The 23,052-nt window shown below is 47.7% G+C and overlaps 1 protein-coding gene across 1 annotated transcript in view; it reads right to left on the bottom strand.

Annotated features, from left to right (window-relative positions):
- Nucleotides 1-2,725: 2,725 nt before the first annotated feature.
- Slc14a2 (solute carrier family 14 member 2) overlaps nt 2,726-23,052 on the bottom strand; it is a 75,376-nt gene continuing 55,049 nt past the window's right edge. The window contains exons 10-19 of the mRNA XM_052155937.1: nt 21,077-21,202; nt 16,264-16,346; nt 15,417-15,576; nt 14,501-14,690; nt 14,086-14,214; nt 13,003-13,195; nt 11,273-11,420; nt 9,803-9,937; nt 6,266-6,315; nt 2,726-3,119 (exon numbers count right to left, since the gene is read on the bottom strand). Of these exons, the coding sequence (XP_052011897.1) occupies nt 2,919-3,119; nt 6,266-6,315; nt 9,803-9,937; nt 11,273-11,420; nt 13,003-13,195; nt 14,086-14,214; nt 14,501-14,690; nt 15,417-15,576; nt 16,264-16,346; nt 21,077-21,202 (1,415 nt within the window). The 3' untranslated portion in view covers nt 2,726-2,918. The remainder of the gene's footprint in view (nt 3,120-6,265; nt 6,316-9,802; nt 9,938-11,272; nt 11,421-13,002; nt 13,196-14,085; nt 14,215-14,500; nt 14,691-15,416; nt 15,577-16,263; nt 16,347-21,076; nt 21,203-23,052) is intronic.

The following is a 23,052-nucleotide window of genomic DNA, read 5'->3' as shown; positions in this document are numbered from 1 at the left end:
GAGGATCTGGGCGGTAAGCTCTGGAAGTGAGATTGGATGGGGGTGGGGTGTTGGGAAGTCTTATGTGTGCGTATATGTGTTTGTTATATGTAAAAGAGAATTCAAATTATATCCAGGACAGGTAAACAGATTCTGTTAAAGGCAAGGTGGTGGAGGTATGCGACAGCCAGTAATGAGGCAGAACTACCACAGGGTATCCACATGCTCGTGTGAGGAATGAAAGAAACAACAAAAAGAACATTGTCTGCCTGAGTGGTTTCTGAGAAAGTCGATTAATCACCTGTCTCAGCCTTGGGTAAATCAACTTCATTGTTCTTGCAAGGGCTTTCTTGTGAATGAATGAAGCGTGCATATCTTTTATTTTATGCCTTATTCTGTTCCATATATCCAAAGGTTTAATATGCTGTTTTGTTTGTACATGTGCTTAAGAAATGGTGAATGGTGTATATGTGTGTGTGTGTATATATATATGCATATATGTATATATGTATATACATGTGTGTGTGTACCAAACTTTCACTCTGGCTGCTTTCAAATGACATCATTGGCTAGCTAGCTTGTTGAAGGATCGCCTCCCTGAGAAGCTACTCTCAGTCAGGACTTGGTGAAGAGTCAGGACTCCAGCTCTCCACTTCTGGTGCTTAAGTGAACTTCTAGACTCCACAGTCTGCACTGGGATCTCACAGACATTGTATATTTTCATAGGCATTCTGGCCCCATCTGTTTCCACCTTGCTTGGAATGCTGGGCCAACTTGGCTTGCTTTATAGGTGACGCTAGTGAAATACTCAGAACAGCTGAAGGGCTTTATTAGTGGTCAGTAATCAAAATGGCACAGGCATGGACGGGTTCCTACTCTTAATAAAATCAGATTATAAAACATTGGTGGAAATACACAGGGGCCCCATTCTTTAACGGTTAGATGTCGTCACATCGTGGTCGAGGGGCAGCTGAGTAAGCTTTGAGCATAAACAGCCTTTGGGTGAAATTCCTGAATGCTCGATCCTTGGAGAACCATAATTTCCATGGTCATTAAAACGCAGCCTGGGACCTTCTTGGCCTTGAGGTGTGATCACAAACGCGGCGGCGGCTCTGGTGTGTGAGTCACTTCCTTTTCCTATGTGGAGGACTTTTCTTCTTGGAGAAGTGCTCTATTTTCCTGGGAAAGTCATAAGGGGTGGGATGGGATCTGGAGGAGAAATGTGCATCTCAGTGCTTTTGGGTTGCTGGTAAAAAATGGCAGGGATCTCTGGCATACACAGAAATAAAATATCAATGGACAAACTAGCTTTTCTTTTACAAAATGGATTTCGATAAAATGTAGTTCTACCTTTCTTCCTTAAACATGCGTTTATTGTTTGTTTTCTTGTTTTCACCTATCCTCTCAATCATATATACCTGTATATTTTCCTGTGTGTGTGTGTGTGTGTGTGTGTGTGTGCACAGACACATGTGGAAGCCAGAAATAGAAGTTGCTTCTCTGTCTTTATCATTCTGCACGGAATCAGGAGCTCACCAATTTGGCTAGTTGGACTGCCAGCTTCAGGAGTCTGCCTGCCTCATCCCACAGTTAGGATTGCAGGCGCACACCACCAGGTGCTCTTTATATGTGCCTGGGAATCTGAGCTCAGGTCCTCATAATTGTGAAGCAAGCACTTCATTGACTGAGCTGTCTCCCCAGCCCTGAGTCCCTGGTGACCTCAGCACCTCAGCACGCTGAACTGGAGGTATGTGTTGAGGTCTCAGTGTCCTTAGAAGTGCTTTTCTGGAGAAGGGCTGGAATATTGGGCCAAATAGCTTTTTATGAAGGATGACTGCACCTCAGGAGCACAGAGGGAGAGACACCTAGAGTAACTAAGTAACAAGTGACTGGCCTTTAGGAAGGGCTGCATTAGTAATTTTGGTGCACAAGGCTGAGAGACTGTATGCTGAAAGGTAATGGGAGTTTATCTGTACCAGTGCCACAGGAAGCACCGTGCCTGGCCACGTCCACATCTGCACAACTCTCCACAAGAAAACAGACATCTTTTCTGATCACCCTTATGCCCATTTTCTTTTTCCAGACACATGCTTGGGTGAGATCCTCCCAGTGTACTCTATATGAGTGTACAGAAATGTCCCATTTTTAAGGAAACCCAGGTACCATCTTGCATACTTCAAGTTTAATGGCAGTATTGATTTTGAATATTACGCAAGCAAAGATGTTTGTTTACACTATGATTGGATGTTGGAAAAGATCAGTTCTTACATATGATGCTTCTGGAAGAGTTTCTATGGGGGAAAAAGGTACATTGACATTTTCAGTGAGTTCAGGTGTTTAGTCCCAAGTCTGGAGAGCAGCTCCCATGTCTAAGAATAAACTTCCACAGGACACTAACATTTCCCTCTCTCTTCTGAGAACCATTCCATAAGAATCTTAAGTCAGGATAATCACTTGCTGGTCATGGTGAGTTGATTCGCTCACAGAAGATGGAAATAAATGTTTTTGAGGTAGAAGGACTCTGGAGTCCCTCCTTGTCATAAAGAAATCTTTGGCAACAAAAAACACCGGCTGAGGTGGGGGTGAGGGGTAGGGAGAGGCCTGGCCTGAGACAGTTGGAACTCATTAGTGACAGAGCAGGGTGGGGACCAGACCCTCTTGCCTTGCAGGCAAACGAGCATTTCCTGACATCATGCTTTGCTCCACTGAATAATAGAAAGGGGTGACTCACAAGTCCCCTCCCCCAAAGAGAGTTCCCACAGAGCCATCAGTGGGCATTTAGTCTAAACTAGCATGGATTGGATGAGTCCTGCACTGGACCCAACCAGTGACCACATGTGTATTAGAAAGAGGGGAGGTCCAGTGACCTTAGCTTTGGCTTGGGGTGCAGACCAGGTGCTGGAGGCCATGTTTACATGGTGTACTTCGGAAAGGGCATCTTAGGAGACGTCGTAGGCCTGGTACTTAGTTATCGTCGATGCCCGTCTGTTTTTCTCCTGGGACAGGAAGTAGATGCGGTTGGCCTCCGGGTAGGTGACTTTGCTGAGAGGAAGCTTGTAGATGCCGGGGTTGTTGGTGGTGAGGAGGAGGAAGGTGAGCGCCGAGAGGCAGAAGGGCCAGGTGCAGGGTGGTAATCCAAACTGGAGGGAGAGGAGATTAGAGGCATTTATGTTACATCGGCTGTGAATGTTTGTTTAACCTGCCCTTAGTTGTCACGGGTTACAGGAAGAGCTGATTGGTGAGGAGAAATATTTAACTGATAGCCAACATAAATGAAGTCAAGTCTTTAGCTTATCCTGTGACAGATAAGCACACACCGTCCAAAATGTAGCTATTGGGCCCTTCAGAGTTGTTTGTGTATTTTTATGTATAAGACTTGTTTTGTCTTGGGGAGCCTGGCCAGTCTGTGCCCCCATGCCTTCTTCAGTCAGCACCCTTGGAAGGAATGCACTTGACAGCCAGTTTTTTGGTACATGGTTGATTGGACCAAAGAGAGGCACCTGATTCAAACAGGCTCCTGGCATGAGGCAGTAGAATGCCTCTTTGGAGAAAGTGAACTGAAGGGCACAGAGACTGTGTCTCTAGAGCTCTAGATCTGAAAGGACTAGAGACCAAGTACTTAGAAACTGTGGGGCAGAAACCTCTTCCGGTGACACAGGCAATGAGCAGATGTAGAGAAAGCGGAGGTGTGGTAGGCTTGTCCTTGCGGAGGGAGGGGAAGGCTAGCTCCTGGTCTTCTTCAGAGTTCTCCCACCTCCACACTCATGCTTCACCATGCTGACCCACCTTGCATTCCCCGAGGCACTCTGCAACACTTAATACTTCTCCCCATTCTTCCCCCGAGATAGCTGAGCAAATGGTTTGCCAAGAGCCTATAAATTCAATTATGAGGCAGATCACACGATCCTTCTGCCCTCCAAGCATTTTATCACAACCAATTGAAGCCTCAGGTGGTGCCATGTCCTTGTCACCTGACAGTCCAAAGAGCACACTTTGAGCAAGACTTGGAACCACCAGAACAGAACCAGAACCGAGGCTTGTAGGGGATTTCTATGAGTGATGGATTCTGCTCGATAATTCTTCCCAAAGCTCTAATAAGATGCAATAAAGTGCTCTGGGAAGCATCCCTTGAAGCCCCCACTCTAGACAAATCTCAGTTTTGATTTCCTTATTATAGTTTTTGAATCTTCCTGAGACATTTTCCCTCAACAGTATGCTGCTACCTACTCAGAGAGCTGTTGCTTAGCGCGTGCCAAATACCCTGTAAATGCTCCTCAGGGCACGGTCATTATTTTCACGCAGATAGCAGCATTGTCGGGGGCCAGGACTTGCATGCTCATCTGCTGGTTACAAAGGCAGAGAACAGTGGCTCATAGGGCTTTTCTGAGGAGGCACTGCATAGTTTTATAAATGTACTTCAATACTTTTATTTTATGCTCCACAATGATGTTGGAAATTTCTTCTGGGTAAGTTGATGACCATTTAAAAAGTTTTCTGGTGTCCCTGACAACCATAAGCATAACAAGTCAACTTTCTTTTGTTTGAAAGAATGCCTACATGGATTGGCACAATCCTTAACCTCTCCGTGCTGACAGGAAGGGCATTCAGCACTGTGCACCTCTAGATCTGGGAACCGAAGCTTCCTGCATCTCTTCTAGGGCGTTATCTGAGGCAGACAGCACATGGTATGTTTACTGAATGATGGATCAGGAGAATTGTTGGTTCCAGCGCTGATGGCAAAAGTCTAGGGAGGCTGGGCCCCTGGGAGGTCACGATCTGCCCTCTTGTCTCTAGCAGTGCTTCTGAGGGCCCCTCACCCTAGCACCCTCCTTTGGGTGCTTCATTCCCTCCTTATCTCTCCCTTCTGTTTGCTTCTCCTGTTGTAGAAATCTAAGACTAAGACACAAATATGGAGGGGCCCCGTTCTGGTGTAGCACGTGGGCTACGCTGAAAAAGGATTGGTGAGTGCCGAAGCTGTTGTAATGCTGTGTGTCAAGTTGTGGTGAAGGCACACACAACATGACAGGAAGCATTGGAGCGACTCAGTCCACTGGAAGAGATAGGATGGTGGTAGGGAAGGCTAATATGGCTTCCTATGTTAAGTCCCACCCTCTGTTTTGCTAGAGGTGAAAGATGAATCTACACAGGCGTTGTATGGAATATCTATACTGTCTCTAGATGTTGAATCTGTGACATGTCCAGTTTGTGTACCCTGCCTGGTAGGCCTGAATATTTTCTAAAGAGACACGTGTGTCTCCCAATATATTGGGATAGTGAAAGAATGGACTTCAAGAAATAGAAAATTCCCCAAGAATCTCACAATAGGAAAGATGCCAGGCTAGGCATGGAGATGGCATCTTGTCTCTAGGAGAGAGATTTGCAACCTGTTGGACCACCTTATGGGATAAGGCTAAAGCCTGGATAATAATGGTCCAATATTTGGGAGGACCACACCTTGCCCAGGACTGCTCAGATGTGTATACCACTGACCCTCTTGCTTCAGGACCTGCAGAGATGGGCTTGAGAGAGGGTCACTGGATCTCTTTCCCCTTCTTCCCAGTGCAGCCACACTAAACACATCTCTAGTCCTACATTTTTGCTATTAATTTGGCTGTGTTAAATTAACTTCTCAAGAATGGGTGACTGAACTTGACTTCTTGAGGTCACAGATCGTGACCCCAAGGTGAATAATCCTTGTCCATGTGAAGTTCTGCTTCTACTTTTATCTTAGGTGGAGCAGGATAGATTGATTTGTTAGGTGAGCCCTGAATACTGTGTGCTGGGCTCCTACTTTGCACACTACCCTAAACTTGGCCCAAGGCAAAGAAGAGGTTCTGGGACTATGTATGCCCATAATCCCATGCTTAGGATTCTCTTTGGATGACCTGAAGTCATTGCCAACCCCCTCTTCATGAGCCATGATAGCTGCTATGGGATAAAGACGCACACTGTCCATAAGCTAGGAGCGTGGATGATTTATGCATGTGTATAAGCTAAATAACAAAGATTTAAAATTAGTTCTATAGGACAGTAGATTATAATGGACTTGAGAGAGGGTCACTGGATCCTCCATAATCCTGTTATGTTTGAAAGATTTGCTCTTCAAAGTGACTACTTGGCTACTGGTGATGGATTTAATCTGCCCAAAGTTGATGTATAAGCTTTTGAGACCCACTTCCTGGCAGAATTAAGGTGGCTAGCAGGATGTGAACCAAAGAGCAGAGGGGTTTGATGGAGCGTTTGGGAGGTGGACCGGGACATGTGGGTTGTAGTCCACGTGACTTACCACAGACAGCATGTTGGCCAGGGCGGCACCCAGGTAGGCTGCGAACAGGGCTAGAAAAAGAGACAAGCAGAAACAGCTCGGGGAAGGTGCAACGGCTCACTCTCCACGTCCTCTCTGCGTTAATGCTATGTCTCACGTGGTATCGCTCATCTGAACCGAGTTTCACTCCTAGTGCTTTGAAGCTTTAAAAGTGTTAAATTCCACGAAAATGCCAGCACAACTAAGATAGCAGATGAATTTTGTTAAAAAGAAAAAGGAGGGAGGCAGAATTTAACTGTGACAGTTCTCTTGGGTCCCACCACCATGCTTTCCAGTAAAGGAACATTTAGTGGCATAAGCCGTAAATGAAAATTTTACAATAAAGCAAAAGCAAGCATGTCTCAGAATTCCCTGTCGTGTTATTCCATTAGGAGCTATTAGCATAGCATGGCTTTCCAGGGAGAAACGGCATCCTGTATGTTTCCGGGAGACCAAACCTGCCTACTGCATTGTGTTTTAGGTTCTGCAGAGAAGGCCACGAGTAAGTTGACTCCCGGGAAGAACCAAGTACCCTGAGAAAATGGAAGGCAGAAAATAGGCCAACATAATTGGGCTTTGCAGTCTCACAAGAGACTGTCCCAATTGCCTCTAAGATATTAAGGAGAGCTAACCTTTATTAGAGGTCCTATATGCCCAACCAGTGGCAACACCAGCTATATTTTTCCTTCTGGGTAAGCAATAGTTTTACACACACACACACACACACACACACACACACACACACACACACACACATCACATATCACACACCACACACCACACACCACACACACACCCCAAAACAGCTCCAGAGTAAGTAATAATCAAGTTCTATATGGCTGGGCATTGAAGCCTGTTGCTTCAGAGCTAGAGATTTGGGGTGGCAGAGCAGAAGAGGTTGAGGAATAGATTGTATGACATAGAGTTTGAAGCACAGAAAAGCCTCCTGACCACCCGCTTCTCCCAGAGGACTCAGAGTCCCTGAAACCCTTTCCTTACCAACAGAGAACCAGGAGTAAACATTTCAGGCTCTTCCTAGATATCAGTTCTGCTCTCACCTCAGTCATCCATACAACATCATTGTGACAATGGTCGCACAGAGGGAGCATGGTTTGTGTCAGACACTGAGATCTGAGGTGACTTCCTAGGACTGTGTGTCTGACATTGGCAGGGTCCTGACCATCTGGCTCTTGCAGGGAGCGCTAACCACTGTGGACTGCAGCTTCTCAAGAGGCTATGAGGTTAGAAAGATGAGAGTGGAGGGACAACCCCAGTACCACAGAGACCCTGAAGTAGAGAGGAGATGTGAGATCCACAGGGCAGCTGCAGGCTTGTCCTGTGAGGAACAGAGGCTTCAGAGCGTGTCCCTTCCTGAGCCCAATGCTACCTGATTGTTCCGTCATCTGCGGGGTCTACATCATCCCCAGGGTAGATTCACTGTTAGGTTCCCTTGGCTCTACTTCTATTTTACTTTTAGTCAACCTTGATCATATCAAGATCTCTGAAAGGTCTTCTGTGTGCTCGTGTATGGTCACAGGATGGCAGAACAGGGAGGATGATGAGTATGTAGAAGAAAGAATCAGAGTACACTACTCTCTGGTGTAGCCTGCTAGGATTGTGGGGCAGGGGAGCATTTGTTCTGGGACCCACACAGACTGGACTGTGATGGAATGAATCTTCCATCTTGCCCATCCAACCTACTGTGGGTGTGTAATTGTGGAAAGGGATTTTTCTCTCTGAGCCTTTCTCCTGAAGAGGGAGAAGGGACCGTGGGAAAGAGCGGACACCATGCAGGGAGCTCCCTTTTACAAACCTGGCTCTGTTCCTATAACCTTTAGTATCCATCTGTGAAATGGGGACAGTGAGACTATTCACACACTGAGGGTGGGAGTGGGGGAGTAAATGAGAAACCATACACCGTGTTTGCTGCTCTGGTACCAAGGACACTGCTGTGGGTCTGGTCTGTGCTGTGCATGGTGGGATATTCAACAGATAAGATGCACACCTCTAGGTGTGGCAAATAAAAATGTCCTCAGACACTGCTAAATGTCTCTGGCTGAGGACCACGGGGTCACATATGACACAGAGCTGCTTAATCTCTTGGGCAAGATTGTCACTGGGCATGGTGAGGGATGTGCCTGGCGCTTGTCACCTGTATGACCCTGGTCTTGGCCACATTCAAGCCTCCTCACCTCTGTCACCCTGTCCTAGCCCTGCCTGTTGGCATGTCCCTTGCCAAGCAGAACAATAACAGACTTTGGGGACAGAATGAGATAAAGTGTTGACTTTGTCTTTTACGTAAGTACTTTGTGAATGGCTGCCTTTGGTTGGTTGCTATGACAATTACAATTTCTTAAGTAGCTATACGATGCCAACCCTGTATTGGTATTTTGGGTGTGGCAGAAAATGACTCTTAAGAAGACAGAAAGAAAAACGTCAGCTTTCCCCGTCACATCTCCTTTAGAATACATTTCCCTCTCTCTGTAGTGGTGGTCATAAAATGAAAAGAGAAGCGTGTCTTCGAACTCTCTCAAAGAAACTAATGTATGAATATATGGATCAGAAAGCTTCTCTATATTAGATAAATATTCTGGAATGTTTTATTAGAAGATAGCTTTCTTTCTTTTCTTTTCTTTCTTTCTTTCTTTCTTTCTTTCTTTCTTCCTCCCTTCCTCTCTCTCTCTCTCTCTCTCTCTCTTTCTCTCTCTCTCTCTCTTTCTTTCTTTTTTCGCTGCAATCTGTAAGAGGTTTATTGTTCCAATGTACACTGGGGCCCCTCAGCAGGCAGGCAAGAGGAGACCCCTCTTTCTTCTCTTTCTTTTTCTCTTTCTTTTTCTCTTTCTTTTTCTCTTTCTTTTTCTCTTTCTTTCTTTCTTTCTTTCTTTCTTTCTTTCTTTCTTTCTTTCTTTCTTTCTTTCTTTCTTTCTTTCTTTCTTTCTCTTTAACCTTCATTGATAACATTTCAGCATCCATGGATGTACTGAACTAGAAACTCTGTTTCTAGTTCCTCTGTTTTATTCTGTTTCCATTTGTAGAACAGGAAAACAAAAGATGTTCAAGGTTGGGAATATATAACTCTGCCAAGTTCCTAGAGTCCTCCTAACTTCCCTTGATGCTGAACTAATGTGTGAGAGGGCTCATTTGCAGGGTGTGTGCTCAGTGCCTGATGTTTAGTTCTGGTCACTGTGCGTGCGGTGTGTTGCACAATTCTCCCTGTAAGGGCTAATGCTGGAGAGCTGCTCTTGCAGCCCCATGACCAGCTAGGAGAGCAGCAATCCCAGGGGACAGTCTCTGAGCAACAACAACACAATATCATCTAAAAATACCTGTCTCCAAGTGGCCAAGCAACGTGTACACAACTAACATAGCTGGAAACCTAAAGGGCAGCGCCAACCAGGAGACAACTGCCTGTTATCTTGGGGGGAATATCAAGTAGCAGGGCTGTCATGAGTGGGTTTCTTTGCAGGGAACCACACAGGTCTTCTCTGTGGTCTGGAGGATTCTATGAGTGGTACCTACCACAGGCAATGGCGAGCAGGTGGGTCTGCCAGGTGATGACGTAGAACATGCCGCCAATGGCGATGCAGGCCAGAGTGCTGTTGAAGCCACACAGGCCAAAGTAGATGGAGTCAAATGGTGTGGCGATGCTGAGTGCTGAGGGGAAAAAGCATAGTCCTCACAGGGCTTGTCAGCCTTCCTGAGACATACCCTGTCCTCAAGCCAAAATCAGACACCCTCATAGGCAGGTGTGCACAAAGAGAGAATTTCAATATTATTCAATGACAATTCATCTAAAGAAAATAAATGCACAGGACCATAGGAATGATAGTGGCTAATGATCGCTATGAGGTGACGAGACCCTGTGGTAAGGGTCTGATTTAAACAAGGCAGAGAATGTCCTTTCATTGTTGTATACCTGAAAATCCTCCACACAAAACCTGGACTGTGAACAAGCCTCCTCTTTCATCCTTACATATTCTTTGTACTGGCTGGATTTGTGTGTCAGCTTGACACAGGCTGGAATTATCACAGAAAAAAGAGCTTCAGTTGAGGAAATGCCTCCATAAGATCCAGCTGTAAGGCATTTTCTCAATTAGTGATCAACTGTGGAGGGCCCTTTGTAGGTGGTGCCATGCCTGGGTTGGTTCTCTTGGGTTCTATAAGAAAGCAAGCTGAGCAAGCCAGGGGAAGCAAGCCAGTAAGAAACATCCCTTCATGGCCTCTGCATCAGCTCCTGCTTCCTGACCTGCTTGAGTTCCAGTCCTGACTTCCTTTGGTGATAAATAGCAGTGTGGAAGTGTAAGCTGAATAACCCTTTCCTCCCCAACTTGCTTCTTGGTCATGATGCTTGTGTGAGAATAGAAACCCTGACTATGACATTCTTGAACAAACCTCTCTCAGACTTTACATTTATATAATCTTTAGATTAAATGTCTCACACCGCAGTCTTGCTTGAGAATGGAACAGGAGAACCCTAGCTCCAAAAAATGCAGAAAGCAGGCGTGAGGAGGAAGGGAGGATTCCAGGGAGCTGGTGCGATGTTAAAGACCTTCACTATTTTCTTCTGAAGCCAGTCCTGGGTGCTAACACAGGGGCTCATTAAAATGGGTGTCCTTAAAGGAGATGACACAGGATGGAGCTAGAGAACATCATACTAAGTGAGGTAACCCTAACTCAAAAGGTGAATCGTGGTATGCACTCACTAATAAGTGGGTGTAAACCTAGAAAACTGGAATACCCAAAACATAATCCACACATCAAATGAGGTACAAGAAGAACGGAGGAGTGGCCTCTTGTTCTGAAAAGACTCAGTGAAGCAGTATAGAGCAAAATCAGAACAGGGACGTGGGAAGGGTTGGGTGGGAAAACAGGGGGAGGGAAGGGGACTGATGGGACTTTCGGGGAGTGGGGGTCTAGAAAAGGGGAAATCATTTGAAATGTAAATAAATATATCAATAAATTAAAAAAAAAAAAGGAGATGACACAGACCTGCTAGCATCCCGATGGTGGATCCAATGGCAGCGTGCAAGCAGATGAGAGGTGAAGAGATGAACAAGGCGACCAGGAAGATGCCTCCAGTCCAGGGATTGTCACAGCCGTACACTTGGCCGATTCCAACCGGGATGGCTCTCAGAAGCTGCAGAAGGAGTCAAGTGCTTGTTACAAAAGTAGGTGGCGCTTGCCGCCTCACCAAAGTCCCGCCCACCCCTGCCGAAGCCCCGCCCACCTCCTCACCGATGGCCCGCCCACCTCCTCACCGATGGCCCGCACTCTTTTTGGACAGGGGTATATATACACAGACAATGACAGTTGGCTGTTTCATCCACGCCTAGTTGTACCCTCTGGGGAGTCTCCTCAGTGATCACTCAATATTGTTGGGATCTCTGGACCCTCTTTCTGACATCCATCACTCGCTTTCTTGAAAGGCAATGTACAAGTTTTCATTGGAAGACTCAACATAAAAGTCCTTATCATAGTTGAAAGAAGTTATTCCTTCAAGAACAACTACCAGAAACTATTTTTCTGAGTCTTTGCATGGGGAGTGTGGGTGGTTTGAATAAGATTATTAAAAACTATTTCATTTCTATAAAAGTTTGAAATATTTTCAGTTGGGAATATAATGAGGCACAGCTTATGAGTTCTAACATCATCTCTTCATAGCATACTGAGTGGAACAACTTTGCCTCCAAAAGATAGGGACTGGATGGACACCGCCTTCCCACCAGCAGTGGGAAGGAGAATCGCCACAAGGGCTCTTGCCTCAGGCTCACAAAGATCCTCCTGCAGACACAACAATGGCTAAGGATAAGGCTGACAGAAAAGTTTCCTTTTCTGAATAACGCTGCCTCTCAGTGTATCCCCAGTCTGTCAACAACGCCTCGGAACGCTGAGAGGCACCAGGCATCCTTATTTCTGCAAGTTCCTCTAACAAGCCCAAATGGCTCTGTGGTGACGGATGGCCAGTAACGAGGAGCTACAGATTGGACTGGGAAATCCTTTAATATAATGGAAAGTAAGAATTCTTAGGGGGGAGAAAAGCGTTCCTAGTTTGATAAGAAACCTCATGGCTGCATTTCCCCATCTACTTTAATACTTTTAATGCTGCTTCTTTTCCACTGGCTTGGCAAGCTTCCAGACTTCAGCATTATACGTAAAAGACTCTAAAAAGATAAGAATCCCTGCTACCTATGTTTCTTAATGGGGGAAAACTTGTGCTTCAAAAGCACAAGCAAGGCTCACAGAGAGACAGAATAAGCTCCCGGGACTTCTTAAGTCAGTGGGGAGAGGCATGGTGTGTATCATTTAAAGAGTCGGCGTGATGAATGAAAGAAAATACACAGTGTAATAATTATCTTAAAGTGGGGCTTAAGTATCAAAAAGGCTTTCAAACAAAGGAAAGCAGCTAAGAGACCAGGCCACATATCCAGGGGTCAGAGTTCTAGGCTTGACCCCACCATCCACTAATTGACTGTGGGACCTTGGATGGGTCTTTTAACTTGGCTTTGGTTGCTTCCTCTGGGATCACAGGGTGGGACCAGAAACAACGTTTAGCTCAGAGGAGACCCGGACAGTATCTCCCAGGATATGTCTGTAGAGCACCTTGTGCTGTGTAATTGTGAATAATCACCATTCGCTGATGTTTCTGCTGTGTAACCTGAGTACATTCAGTTTGACAACAAATGTGGACAGACACTGCTCCCTTCCTTCGTGACACCTACCAAAGGCACCTGGACATCTGACCAGGTGATGTTGGGTGTGGTGGTCGCGGGCTGCAGCAGCGTCGTGGGGAAGAAGAGATTGTGGTGGCCGGTGGCTGCCAGGTACAGGGTCACGGCGATGTTGAAGGGCAGTGTGAAGACCGGGAGGTCCCACTTGCTGAAGACGGTGCTCAGGGCACTGGAAAGGATGGGGCTGATGGAAGAAACAGGAGAAGCGCCTGTCAGCTGCTGCTCACCTCGGCACTGGACCACATGGCCACAGACAACCCCACTCTCTCCAGAGAAAAGCAGCTGGCTGGCTGCCTCTCCTCGGGTCTCTTTCTTGAGCAGGGCACAGACACTGGGGCTTTACACTCAACCTCAGAAGGATGGTTTTAGGAGACCCTTGGGCTTCCTCAACGAGTCATAGAACCCCATTCCCTAGGCAGGAGGAGTGAGGAAAGGTTTGGGAGAAGAATGGGACAGAGTTAAAATCGTTAATATATTTTGAGTGTCCAAGTATTCTGAGTTCATGGGCAGACTGCCCTTCATTTTGTGGAAATGAGTGTGAAGAAGCCTGGTACTTTGAGGTTTCTGCCTCATGGCCACCTTCGGTCTACGCTGACTGGTTGTTTCCATCTGAGCATCGGCCAAAGGGATGGAGGACATCTTGGTGGAGCAGGAGGGATGTGATTTCCAGACACTGGCAGGACTCTGCACAGCTCTGGGAGGTTTCTTGTTTTATATTCCGGGGTGGGACGAGTCTAGAAACTCTTTGAAATTTGGATGGTAGCTGATGAGATACAGCACAGGGATGACCAGGCACGCTGCTCTCGGTTCTTTAGTAACCACCTCTAGTCGGTATTCCTGACATTCAAGCGAAACAAACACTTCAAAATGGAAGTTAAAAAAAAATCATAGGGTTAGGTTAAGAAGGATGTTACTTGGGATGGGAGCAGGCTCAGTGGGTGAAGTGCTTGCCGTGCAAAGGATGTTAGGTCCTGAGTTTGTATTCCCAGAATGTGTGTGTGTGCTTGCAAACACACACACACACACACACACACACACACACACACACACACACACACATAGACGTAAACTTACCAAGTCATGGACATGCCGATGACAGGGAGCAGCAGCCACCAGTAGTAATTGCCCTTGTCTGAGAACACGGCCATCAGGAGCCCCACAAGCACCCCATTGTAGCCATGGAGTCCTGCCGCAATGGCTGACCTGGGGGCACAAGGATGGGCTGGTGGAGTGGGAACCTTCCTGTGATTTTTAACTGTTTCTTTTTTTTTTTTTCAGAGTCATAGTTTTCTAAGTCAGGACCTGACAAGCCATCAGGATACCCTTTAGGGAGATAGATAACCTGTCTAACTTTCACTAAGTTCAAAGAGGAGTTAGTTATGAGTACCGTTGTTTAGATAAGTTTGAGGCTAGAGGGTAGGACAGAGATGGTGGGTCTCCTAGGGAGGGGCCTCCCATTATACTAGAATGTTGGGCCTTGGGGACTTACTTGTCCTGGCTCAGGATGAGGGCAGTCAAGGTGGACATGATAGTACCCAAGCATCCCGAGATGGCCCACCAGGGATTCTGCACGAAGAGGCCCAGAACGATGAGCAGGCCGCTGAGAGGGTTGTTCACAAACATCACCTGGGACGTGCCTCGGAGCACCCAGTCCAGAAACTGGAACACCGGAGATTTGTCTGAAATGATAGGAGGAAAGTCAGCAAAAAAGTGCCCAGAGCAGGTCGGGCCTGACCCAGGCCCCCGGTGGCAGGTGGAGTGAGGGTCTTCAGGGGATTGGTGTGAATTTTCACCTCTCAGAGGAGGCTAAATAAAGAGTCCAGAGGTGCATTTGAATGGCCAGAGCACTGCCAGACATTGCTAGCTGGATGCAGCCTCTACTAGTCTCTAAGGCTGTTTTTCCATGGTGGGGATGGATGGGTTTCCATGGGTACCTACCATGAGTTTGTTTCTGCTTCCTATGAGAGTCGCATACAATTTCCAGAAAATTCTCTTGTTGCCCAGAGAGTGTGAAACCCGTGAGCTGAGCAACATGGAGATTCCCAGAGAGAACCACCTGGCTCGGTAGACACAGCTTCCCAAGCCACCCAGCACATATTTGTCTAGAATGCTGGATTCAAAATCCCAGTGCTGGTCTGCAATATTCAGATGGTGCATTTGGGTCAGCAGGACTTTTCTGTTGAGAAATAAGACCTCTCCCACCTATCCATCCTTACAGTATAGTCACAAAGACTGGTGGTTATACCCCAGGATATGTGTTAACAACACCCGTAGCTTCTCTGAGATATCCCAGAAAGAGACCTCAGGACTGGTCTTTAAAGAAGGCCTACATCATGCTTCCAGGGGGTGAGGGAGGAAACGGGGGGGGGGGGGGGAGTAGGGGGGAATGAAGTCGCAGAAGGTACCTTTAAGTCCCTCGCCACATTCCTTCATCTCTCCCGTGATATAGCTGAGAGCTTTGCTGACTCTCTTCCCCCCAGTGATCATGGAGCTTTGAATCCAGGAAGTCCTGGCTGTGTTGGCTTCCACCTTTATCTCAGAGCTCTCCTCCATGGTGCCCAGGTCCTGCCAGGGGCCAGAGGGAGGTAAGAAGCATCCACATGTTATGGTTTGTCACACCAGGTGACATTTGAAGTCTCTTGGGGTGCGGGTGAGGGACAAGCTGAGATTTCCATTTGAGATTGTGTGAAATTGCTATTTAACCATCTCCTGTCTCTTTAGGCTGTTTTTGCACACCATCTCATTTGATACAGGCAACCTCAGTGAGGTAGAACGTCGCTCTCATTCTGCGGGTGAGGACCCAGGCAGGCAGAGGTTCTCTTTGCAAGGGCCAAAGTCAAATGGTAGAACGAAGATTTAACTACTGATGTCTAGATTTTCTTAAAAAATTACTGTCTTACATTCTTTCTGAAAGAAATTATCTTCCCCTAGGTAAGTTTCTGAATTTTAAATAGAGAGGTATGAGATCAAATTACAAAGGTTTTCTGTTTTTTTTTTTTTTTTTTAAGGCACAACGACACAATCTTATTCCCCAAATGCAAACTGATGTTAAACAATCCAGATGAAAGGTATGACTTTTAACTAAGCAAACCAAGGAAAATAGACATTTAAATCCACGTACAGGTCTGAAAACAGGAATCAAGAGATGTCTCCCTAAGTCAGTGCCTCCTTGATGGACCACAACCCCCCAGCCGGCTGTGGGCTCTGGGCTGCAAGGTGCTGTCTCTGCTCTGGGATCGTCGCTGTACTCACAAAGAGCTCCACTGTGGGCTTCCGGTGCTGGCAGGGAAGCGGCTCCTTGGTTTGTCTCTCTTGGTGTTCACCTCTCCCAAACACTGGATTTGGAAGGAAAGAGAGAACCGTCACTTCAGACACCTGCACTTCAGCACCATGCCAGTAATTCTCAAAAGACTTGGGCTAGACCATTTGGTATCTTCTATAGGACAGATAAAGCCCTGGACTTAATGGCTAAGAGCCCTTCATTCCTTTATTGGTCAGGTCCTTTTGGGGGCCTCTCTTAAGGAAAAAATGTAAATCTTCACGTAAACAGGGCATGAAGGAATATAGGAAATTCAGAGACCCCAGTGGTTCTTTGTAGTCAAGATGCCTCAACTTAGCTTGACCCCTGTATTTTAGAAGAGGAAGTAGCTGTCTAGAGGGTTGGTGGCTTCTCTATGAAGACATGTAGGATGGACAGGGTCTGGAGTGGCCAGTGCAGAGGGTAAGTGTCAAAGGAGTGCCCTCCCACAAGTGGAGATCATATCCCATACCATCCCCCATACCATCCCCCACACCATCCCCCACACCATCCCCCACACCATCTCCCACACCATCTCCCACACCATCCCCTACACCATCCCCCACACTATCCCCCACACCATCCCCCACACCATCTCCCATACCATCCCCCACACCATCCCCCACACCATCCCCCACACCATCTCCCACACCATCTCCCACACCATCCCCTACACCATCCCCCACACTATCCCCCACACCATCCCCCACACCATCTCCCATACCATCCCCCACACCATCCCCCACACCATCCCCTACACCATCCCCCACACTATCCCCCACACCATCTCCCACACCATCCCCCACACCATCCCCCACACGATCCCCCACACCATCCCCCACACCATCCCCCACACCATCCCCCACACCATCCCCTACCATCCCCCATACCATCCCCCACACCATCCCTCATACCATCCCCACACCATCCCCCACACCATTCCCCACACCATCCCTCACACCATCCCCCACACCATCCCCCACACTATCCCCCACACCATCCCCACACCATCCCCCATACCATCCCCACACCATCCCCCATACCATCCCCCACACCATCCCCCACACCATCCCCCACACCATCCCCCACACCATCCCCCACACCATCCCCCACACCATCCCCCACACCATCCCCCACACCATCCCCCACACCATCCCCTACACCATCCCCCACACTATCCCCCATACCATCCCCCACACCATCCCCCACACCATCCCCACACCATCCCCCACACCATCTCCCACACCATCCCCCACACCATCCCCCTACCATCCCCCACACCATCCCTCACACCATCCCCCACACCATCCCCCACACCATCCCCCACACCATCCCCCACACCATCCCTCACACCATCCCCCACACCATCCCTCACACCATCCCCCACACCATCCCCCACACCATCCCCCACACCATCCCCCTACCATCCCCATACCATCCCCACACCATCCCCCACACCATCTCCCACACCATCCCCCACACCATCCCCCATACCATCCCCACACCATCCCCCATACCATCTCCCACACCATCCCCCACACCATCCCCCACACCATCCCCCACACCATCCCTCACACCATCCCCCACACCATCCCCCACACCATCCCCCACACCATCCCCCTACCATCCCCATACCATCCCCACACCATCCCCCACACCATCCCCCACACCATCCCCCTACCATCCCCATACCATCCCCACACCATCCCCCACACCATCTCCCACACCATCCCCCACACCATCCCCCATACCATCCCCCACACCATCCCCCAAGGCTTGGCAACTATGGAGGAAGAAAGGGCAGAAGAGTTAAAGCCAGAGGTAGGTGAGGATAGAAGCCCATGGTTCCTTCTGGGCATGGCAGGGCTGTTACAGGCACACGCTAGCAGTGGCTGCCATTGTCTGCACAAGACCAAGCACATCAGCAGTCTAGCACAGAGTGGTAGGGACCCCACCCCTGAGTGAGGAGCTACAGTTGAGGGCTTTTGAGAGCAAGAGAGTCAGTTTCCCTTAAGAGTATAGCCCCCCAGAGTAAACTATTCCCCCCCCCCCAGAGGATGGCCCCATACCCGGGACTGTATGGGCAGTACAAATTAGACCTGGTGGGTTATAAAAAGAAAGAAAGAAAGAAAGAGAGAGAGAGAGAAAGAAAAAAAGTAAAAAGAGAAAAAAGAGGACATGAAGTTGGGATATAGAGTGGAAGGTAGATTTTCAAGGACTTGAGGGAGGAGTTGAGGGTATATATGACAGAAATACATTATGAAATTATTAATTAACTAATTAATATATTAATTAAATAAATTAAAACATTCTAAATACTTATTTACTTTTATTGTGTGTGAGGGTTTTGCCAAATATTTATCTGAGTGTGAGGGGTTTGCTCTCAAGTTATGTGTGCACACCACATACGTGCTTGGCGCCCACAGAGGTCAGAAGAGGGCCTGGATCCTCTGGAACCATAGTTATAGGGGGTTGTGAGCCACTGTGTGTGCTGGGAATCAAACCTCTGCAAGATCCACCTCTCCCGTGCCAGTAGGAATACTTTTAGCAAGAAAGAAGTTGGACTGTTGATGCCCTTTGCCCGTTTTTCATAAAGTCGTGGGCAGCCAGACCAGTGGGCAACCAAACCATGCAGGATCTGGGTTTGAACCTGGCACTGATTCTCCTCAGGCAGATGGTTTTAAAATTATTCCCTTCCATCTCTTACTCTCCTCTTCCCTGTTTGGATTATGGTATTTGTTTTTTTTTTATTTTTTCCTGGTTATTATTATTATTATTATTATTATTTTATTATTATTTTGAGACAAAGTCTCACTGTGTAGCCTTGGCTGGCGTGGAACTTGCTATGAAGACCGAGCTGGCCTTGAACTCAGAGAGATACATCCACTCTGCCTCTCTAGTGCTGGGATTAAAGGTAAGAGCCGCCATGCCCAGCTATGATGATATTTATTTTTAACCTAATGATGACTGCACATACTTTGTGGCCTAACCATAAAGTTCCTGTTCCTCTAGTAAATAACCTTCTGCCACACCTGGGCAAGAAACGCTAATAAAATTCAGAAAATAAGGAAAATTTTTTTGTCTTTGAATTTTAGCATTTTAATAGTTGGGTCAGGACAGACTACAACCATGTAGTCACTTGCGATATGTCTTGAGATGTCCTTCTGCCCTTGTAATTCTATAAAACTCTTGCAATGTGACTCTAAACATCTTCCGTCATGGTCAGGCTGGCTCATTTTTAAGGATGATCCTTTTGGTTTCTGTCCTCTTGGAAAAGAGCAGGCCTTAGAAGCTTTGGACTTGGTACTCTGGTGCCCTCCTGTGGTCAAGTGTGAGAACGGCAGGCTGGGCTCGCCTTCGTCTCGGCTCTCATTCCTCTTGTCATTTGTGTGTGTGTGTGTGTGTGTGTGTGTGTGTGTGGTGTTTAAACACTAGCAGGGGTGTGTCAAAGGCAGCATGCTCCACTTGTGAAGAAGTAGGAACTACAAACACTGGTGTGGGTTGGAAGTCCTTCAGCGGTTCTCAATCTGTGGGTCGCGACCCTTTGGGGGGGTCGAAAGACCCTTTCACAGAGGTTGCCTAAGACCACTGGCAAAACCAAATTACGATTCATGACAGTAGCAAAATTACAGTTATGAAGTAGCAATGAAATAATTTTATGGTTGGGGGGAGGGTCACCACAACACGAGGAGCTGTATTAAAGGGTCGCAGCATTAGGAAGGCTGAGAGCCTCTGACTCAAGGGGAATGAATAACATTTGGAAGCTTTGGAAAGAGGAAACAGAGGGTGCCTCTGAACTTGAGGCTTGTACGTGTGACCTCCCTTCTGTGCCACTCTCTGAGCCTCTGCTTCTGTCTGGAACAGGCTTCAGCCGTCCCGTGACTTCTCCATGCCAGGCCCCTTTGCACGGGCTGCACCCCGCCCCCAGGCCCCACCTCCAGACCTTTCTCAGAGACCTGCAAGTTTTTCCCATACCCGCTCTAGGCCCTTGCCTAGATGAATGAATGAGACAAGCTTCAGCAGGACAAACTGACACCAAGGCAACCCAGGGGTCAGATCTGTCTCTCACGGTGCCCCTGCACAACCAGCTGGTCAGCTGAGAAACCCTGCCGTTTCTGCTTCTACCCTGGGGGCTGTGGTGGAACTGTGCTCTGTCCTGTCTGGTTAGAGGCTTGTCCGCCCCTCAGCTGACTGGGACTCTCTCTCCAGGATCCTCTGCTTGGCCCTGGCTGACCTCTGGTCCCCTTCTCTGCACCATCCCCTCTGCTTTGGCCCTCTGATCACTGTCACTGTCACAGTGAGAACTTTTCATCAGCCTTCTGAACAGGTGGATTTTTGATAGTTTGTTTGAGAGAGATTCCTTCTGGCTGTCCTCCTGCCTCAGTCTCCTGAATGTTGAGATTGGAGGCAGTGGCACCTTGTATGATATGACCAGTGTTTTATAAACTGGTGGCAAATTTGAATCTCATGAAGAGCTCTAAAAGATCTGGCTGCTGGCCCAGGCTGTATTCCTGATAGGTTAAATCTGAATCCTTGTGAATGGGTTACAGGTAATTCCAGAGTCAAGCTGAGGCCTCTCCCTGGCGCCACAGAAGCCTGACACTTGTTCTGGATTGCTTCCCCATCAGCTGGGTGTGTCCAGATACAGAAGACCTGTGGCTTTGGGCAGTGGTCCTGTGTTTAAAGCCATGTGTGGTGGGTGTGTAGTCTGTTGTCTGCTCTGAGAGAGGAAGCTGGGGCCTGAGCATGGGGGAGAGGACTACGCACCTTTGCTCCTCCTCCGGATGGATGACCACTCGATGTGGAACACACTCCTACGCCTGGGGAGCACGGTCTCAGAGCTCTCCTCTGCCTTCCACTGGCCTGTTCCGTGTGACTGCTCTCCACTGCCACCTAGCCAGGGGCAAGAAAAGACAAGTCAGTATGCCACCTGGTTCCCATCTGTAAGAGCCAAGCCTTGGAGCCAAGAAGAACACCCAGAAGCTATAGGTGAGGGAGTGAGAGGGAGTGAGATAGGTCGATGCTGGAGGGGTAACTGCGTTAGTCTTTGTACAGGATGGTGGCTGCATATTAGACCCTCTGGCTGCTTAAACAAGTGTCTGAACCTCCTCACCCCAGACCAGTTAAAAAGGAAACCAAAGCCAAAACAAAACCTTGAGACTAATTCATGATATCGATTCTTTTAGAAATTCATAATTTCAGGTGAAACCAGGGCTCAAATTTCAATAGGACCTCCTGCTTGAGTTACCTGCATATCAAAGATTTGCAAGTCCCATTATAGGAGGGGCCAAATGTCTGGAATGCATTACTGGCTAGGAGAGAACCTTTCCTGTACCACACCATCTTCAGTTGCCACACTATGGGGAGAGTATCACAGTGGTTAAGAACACTGACTGTTCTTCCTAAGGTCCTGAGTTCAAATCCCAGCAACCACATGGTGTCTCACAAGCATCTGTAAAATGAAATCTGACGCCCTCTTCTGGTGTGTCTGAAGACAGCTACAGTGTACTTACATATAATAAATAAATAAATCTTTTTAAAAAAAAGGAAGAAGAAGAAGATTTCTCATGGTATAGCTTGAGAACTGATAGGAATGAACTACCTGGGCTCCTAGGCCCACCCAAGGTCTGTTAGTGGGAGGCTCTGGTAGTCTCAGGGCACACAGATCAGGCATGATCTGTTTGGGTTCTGGGGCAGCCAGAGCGGGGTTGGTGCACTGGCTGGCTGTAAAAGTGGAATGTCTACACTGTAACATTTGCATACTTTGTCCTGTTTAGAATCATCTCAAAATGAAGAGGGTGAGGATTGTTACTGCACAGAGCTGGAAATCAAGGCTTACAGCGAATTCTGTAGCATCTTACAAAGTGAACTACTGGCCTTTTGGCTTCCAATCCTTTCCTCTGTGTCTTTTCTACTTACTGTGTGCTGTGTGGACCAGCTTCACAGATTTCACAAGAGAGCTTGCTAGGGACACAGAATTTCAGGTGTCATCTCCAAAGTACTCACTTAAAAATCTGCATTTTAACAAGTCCCTCTGTTAATTTGCATGAACATGAAACTTTGAAAATACAGATTTAGATTACGCTCCTGCTCATGCAGAGACAATGCTCAGATGGGAACAGGAGCTGTGGCGCATGTGTGAGCAGGGAAGAACATCTTGTCTGTACCCTCTCACATCAAAAGGGAACACGGAACGGTGACTCTCCCTAGCTCAGAGGGAAGAACAGCCAGTGGGCTGGCATTGTGCCCATGGCCCAGCCTTGCCCCCTTACCCTCAAGGATGAGAAGTACCCACTAGTTCCACCCCTCAGCAATTCCTGGTATGTTAGCTTGCCATGGGACATCTCTGAAGACACACAGTGTGAGACCAGAGAGGTATGTCTTTTCACCCCTTGACGAAGCAAGGTCTATCTCTCCACAGTACACTTTATCCAGCCAGAAGAGCACTGCTGTTGGAGCTGCTTCTCCTTCCTCAGAGAGCAGGGCTGGGATGCCAGCCCTTCCCTTGGCCAGGGTTCCTCAGCATCATCAACTCAGAACTGGATGAGAACGTCGAGATCATGCCGCCTCTCTTGTCTAGAGGGATCAACTCACCAAAACTCATGAACCATAGAAAAGCCAGGGAATACATCAAGCCTCACGACTCCTAGTTCTCTGTCTCCCTCTCACTCCCCATTGCACTGTACTGAGTAGTGCAAGCCTGCTTGGTACAAGAAAAGAGCTTTCCCTCATCCTGTATATCA

This window comes from Apodemus sylvaticus, chromosome 13 (assembly GCF_947179515.1).
Source record: "Apodemus sylvaticus chromosome 13, mApoSyl1.1, whole genome shotgun sequence".
In the NCBI taxonomy this organism is placed as follows: domain Eukaryota; kingdom Metazoa; phylum Chordata; class Mammalia; order Rodentia; family Muridae; genus Apodemus; species Apodemus sylvaticus.
The sequence above is the reverse complement of the archived record's forward strand: the minus strand, read 5'-3'. Positions and strand labels throughout refer to the sequence as shown.